Source organism: Eimeria mitis, genomic scaffold (genome assembly GCF_000499745.2).
Source record: "Eimeria mitis Houghton genomic scaffold, Emh_scaff1136, whole genome shotgun sequence".
Taxonomy (NCBI): Eukaryota; Apicomplexa; class Conoidasida; order Eucoccidiorida; family Eimeriidae; genus Eimeria; species Eimeria mitis.
This window is the reverse complement of record NW_013567794.1, coordinates 528-1,715: the sequence shown is the minus strand read 5'-3', so window position 1 is coordinate 1,715 and position 1,188 is coordinate 528. Positions and strand designations below refer to the sequence as shown.

At 66.3% G+C, this 1,188-nt stretch overlaps 1 protein-coding gene across 1 annotated transcript in view; it reads left to right on the top strand.

Moving 5' to 3' along the window:
• EMH_0030310 (uncharacterized protein) overlaps positions 1 to 1,188 on the top strand; it is a gene marked incomplete at both ends in the record, with an annotated part of 1,651 nt that overhangs the window by 313 nt on the left and 150 nt on the right. The window contains one exon of the mRNA XM_013494400.1: positions 3 to 1,081. Coding sequence (XP_013349854.1) covers positions 3 to 1,081 — 1,079 coding nt within the window. The remainder of the gene's footprint in view (positions 1 to 2; positions 1,082 to 1,188) is intronic.

Sequence of the window (1,188 nt, the reverse complement as noted above, 5' to 3'; positions counted from 1 at the left end):
ACGCCCCGCCAGGCGCAGCAGTATCTTTGCCTCTCCCTCTGCCCCCAACCCCGCGGTGTGTGAAGAGGGGCCCCCCCCCTGCATCTCGACGCCCTGAGCAGCAGGGGCCCCCCTCTGGGGGCCCCCTAGGGGGCCCCCACCAGGGGGCCCCCCACAGGGGCCCCCCAAGGGCCCGCTCTGTACCCCTAGCGGTGTCTAGCCTGAAAGAATACACCAGGAGGAGCCTCTGCGACCCCCATACACCCCGGGGCCCCACCGAGGGGGGCCCCCTCTATACAGCCACCCGGGGGGCCCCCCTCTCCACAGTACCTGCAGGGACTCGGCTGCGACGGGGTGCACGTACACCCCAGCACCAACAGCAGCAGCAGCAGCAGCAGCAGCAGCAGCAGCACATGTCTACCCGCCGGATCTCCTCCAGCCCAGTGGGGGCCTCCCCGTGTACTGGGGCCCCCAGAGGGGTATCTAGGGGGGCCCCCCTGGGGGCCCCCCAGGGGGGCCCCCCTGCTCTCTGCAGCGTGGCTGCTCTGGCTGAGGCCCTAGAGAGGAACCAGGCAGAGCTGGCGCAGCTTAATTTAAATCTAAGAGGGAAAGTTATGGAGAGGGGGGCCCCCCCTGCTCACCGCGAGGAGGAGGGGGGCCCCCCAAAAGGGTACAGGGCGACTAGGGGGGCCCCCAGTGGTGAGGGGCCCCCCAGCAGCAGCACTAAAACAAACCCGTTTTCAGGGGGGCCCACATCAACTCCTACAACAGCAGCAACAGCAGCAGCAGCAGCTGCTGCTGCTGCTTCTCGCCGCAGCAGAACAGGCAGCAGGGGCCCCCCCCCTCAAACGACAAGTACAAGGGGGGGCCCCTCCCCTTCTCGCGGTGTGTCGAGAGGGGGGGCCCCAAGCAGCAAGGGGACCCCCTTGGGGGCCCCCAGGGGCGGGGGCCCCCAAGGGGGGGCCCCCCATGGGGGCCCCCATGGGGGCCCCCAGGGGGGCCCCCATGGGGGGGCCCCTGAAGAGATAAGCGAAGGAGAAAGGGTACGGTTTATGGTGGCGCTAGAAGAGGTGGAGAGACAGTTCATTGAGGGTTTAGATCGGTGTGTGTCTGTCTTGCCTGTAGAGCTGAGTAGAAAGGTAAACCCTAAACCCTCAATTTGGTTGTAGCATACAGAGAGAAAGAAAGAAGAAAACGAGAATATCTACT